The sequence below is a fragment of the Fulmarus glacialis genome, unplaced genomic scaffold (assembly GCF_000690835.1).
Source record: "Fulmarus glacialis isolate BGI_N327 unplaced genomic scaffold, ASM69083v1 scaffold35590, whole genome shotgun sequence".
In the NCBI taxonomy this organism is placed as follows: domain Eukaryota; kingdom Metazoa; phylum Chordata; class Aves; order Procellariiformes; family Procellariidae; genus Fulmarus; species Fulmarus glacialis.
The window spans coordinates 59481-61751 of NW_009187773.1; the positions used below are offsets into that span (position 1 = coordinate 59481).

Below are 2271 nucleotides of genomic sequence, written 5' to 3' on the forward strand. Positions count from 1 at the left end.
TCATTTGTGTCCACTATAGACTATAAGGCTGATTCAGAAAGGTTATGTGGTGCTTTCCTCGTATTTTGGTGAGCACTGGTGGCTTTCCTCGTATTTTGTGAGCTTCCTAACTTGTTTTCTGTTAGTGAGGATATCCTTTATATTCAGATTTTGAGTGGAAATATTGCAGAAGTTATGTAACATCCAAAAGTCCAGGTTGGTTTTGGCATCCAGATTGTCTGACATGAGCATTGAGCACTTTCAGGTTCAGTGTGTTCATACCAAAAAAATTAGACAGAATGCAAGAGTGTCTCTCACCATTTTAGACAATTCTCTGGTTTGAATTCTGCATTCAGAATAGTATTCTATATGCATAGTTGTGGTAATTTTACTCCCTCTTCGCGCTCTGGAAAGTCTGCACAAGTAAGCATCTTCTTCAATGTGGGAGCTGGATATAGGTCCCCTCAGAGGGGTACTTTGAAAGGGTTCCCAGCGATTTAAGTGGACACTAAATCAGGCTCTTCATGTACTTCATTGTGCAGTGACTCTCTGGATATATTTGACAGAAAGCATAAAGAAAGACTGTCCCTGCCTTGAAGCAGATGGTTTAAAATAAGTAACTGCTTGCACACATGAACGCTGTGGAAGCAGCATAGACATCTTAAAACAAGCTTGCTTGTACATGCTGTTTTCTTCAGGGAGAAAAGTGCAAAGAAACTTCAAGGAAGATCAGTGTTTTAATGAGCGGTTTGAGTGAAGAGTAATTAGTAGACTTCTTCACTGGGGAGGAGTCAGAAGACTGCATGAAGACAAATGAGAGAAGCATGTGAAAATAGGCATAGGGTAACAAGTTGGAAAGCAAAAGTTGGAAGGAGAGGAGAAAAGAGCCTTGGAAAAAGATTTGAAGGGGAGGGGTATAATCTTATAGGTAGAAACTGTTCTGTATAGACCAGAAAGGAAGAAGAGATGCTGTAGGAAAACATAGGATATGGGGCACAATAGAGGATAGGGACAGAGCTTATATATAGCAACACCTAGAAGGTCAGAGAGCGTGGGGCAGGTGGACAATGGATGGATGCTAAAAATGCAAGTGGAGCATACTGGAAAGGTGAGAGACAGGTAGGTAAAGAGGTTGGGGAAAAGGACAGCATAAACACAATGGGGTTCAATAAAAGGTTTAGAAGAGTTTTGTGAATCTGAAATTGTAGGATTTCAAAAAGGAAATTGAATGAGGGGGGAAGAAATGAGAGATATACTCTGGTTTTACACAGTCTGGTTTTTTTTTCTGAGAAGACATTTTCTACCTGCATGGTGGAGAGGAGTTAGGAGGTCACTGTGAAGTGGTCCAATGAAAATGTTAGCAATTTCATGAAAATCTGATTTCTTCTTCTTACAGCTTATACACAATACAAGAGAACTCAGTTGTCCTCACAGAAGCAAACAGACATTTCTTTCTTTTACAGGCGGCCAAAATGGCAAACTATTGCAAGTGTCAAAAACTGAGTGACCTTCTGTTCCTTACATTTGCCGTTGTCTTCATTGTCAGTAGGCTTGGCATATATCCCTTATGGTGAGTAAGCGTATCGTTTTCCTCAAATGCTAAGCATTAAACAAGCTTGGAAATAACTATGTTGTAATTGAATATGATTCTTTGACATTACGTTGTTTCCTAAAGCACCAAGGAGAGTTTCAGACATAACCAGGTGCTGAAATAGCCTATTTGCTAGAGTGCCGTTGAGTTTACTGTGTGCTAGACAAGAAACACACAGGGTTTCTGCTGGTTTTAAGGTGGAAGTGGGTTGGAGACCACATAGCTTCAGGTCAGGGGTTGGTTGCCTGTGTTGGCAAGAAGTTAGAGGAGAAATAAAACATTAGTCACCGAAGACACTGACCAGAGGCTAACCTTGAAGCTAGGATCTTCTCATTAGCTTTCAGTGCACACTTTATGAACATGTTCAGCTTAAAGAAAAACACAGTGAGATAAGGAAAGACTGGCCCGTTGAAATCAGTATAAGGATGTTATTGCCATGCAGATTGCAGTACTGCAGGCTACTCCTTTTCCACCCCTCCTTTGAATTTGGGGGTCCTGGGGAAGCTGTGTGTCCTGGTTTCGGCTGGGATAGAGTTAAATTTCTTCCTAATGCTGTGTTTTGGATTTAGTATGAGAAGAATGTTGATAACACACTGATGTTTTCAGTTGTTGCTAAGTACCCTGCTAGTCAAGGACAGCTCCCATGCCCTACCAAGTGCAGGCGGGAGGGAACATAGCTGGGACGGCTGGCCCAGCTGGCC

At 41.6% G+C, this 2271-nt stretch overlaps 1 protein-coding gene across 1 annotated transcript in view; it reads left to right on the forward strand.

The window, feature by feature from the left end:
• The window catches only part of LOC104075688 (ceramide synthase 6-like), a gene marked incomplete at both ends in the record, with an annotated part of 37581 nt that extends 36028 nt beyond the window's left edge, over positions 1–1553 (forward strand). Inside the window, 1 exon segment of the mRNA XM_009576274.1 lies at positions 1443–1553. Within this exon segment, the coding sequence (XP_009574569.1) occupies positions 1443–1553 (111 nt within the window).
• Between the last annotated feature and the right edge of the window lie 718 nt (positions 1554–2271).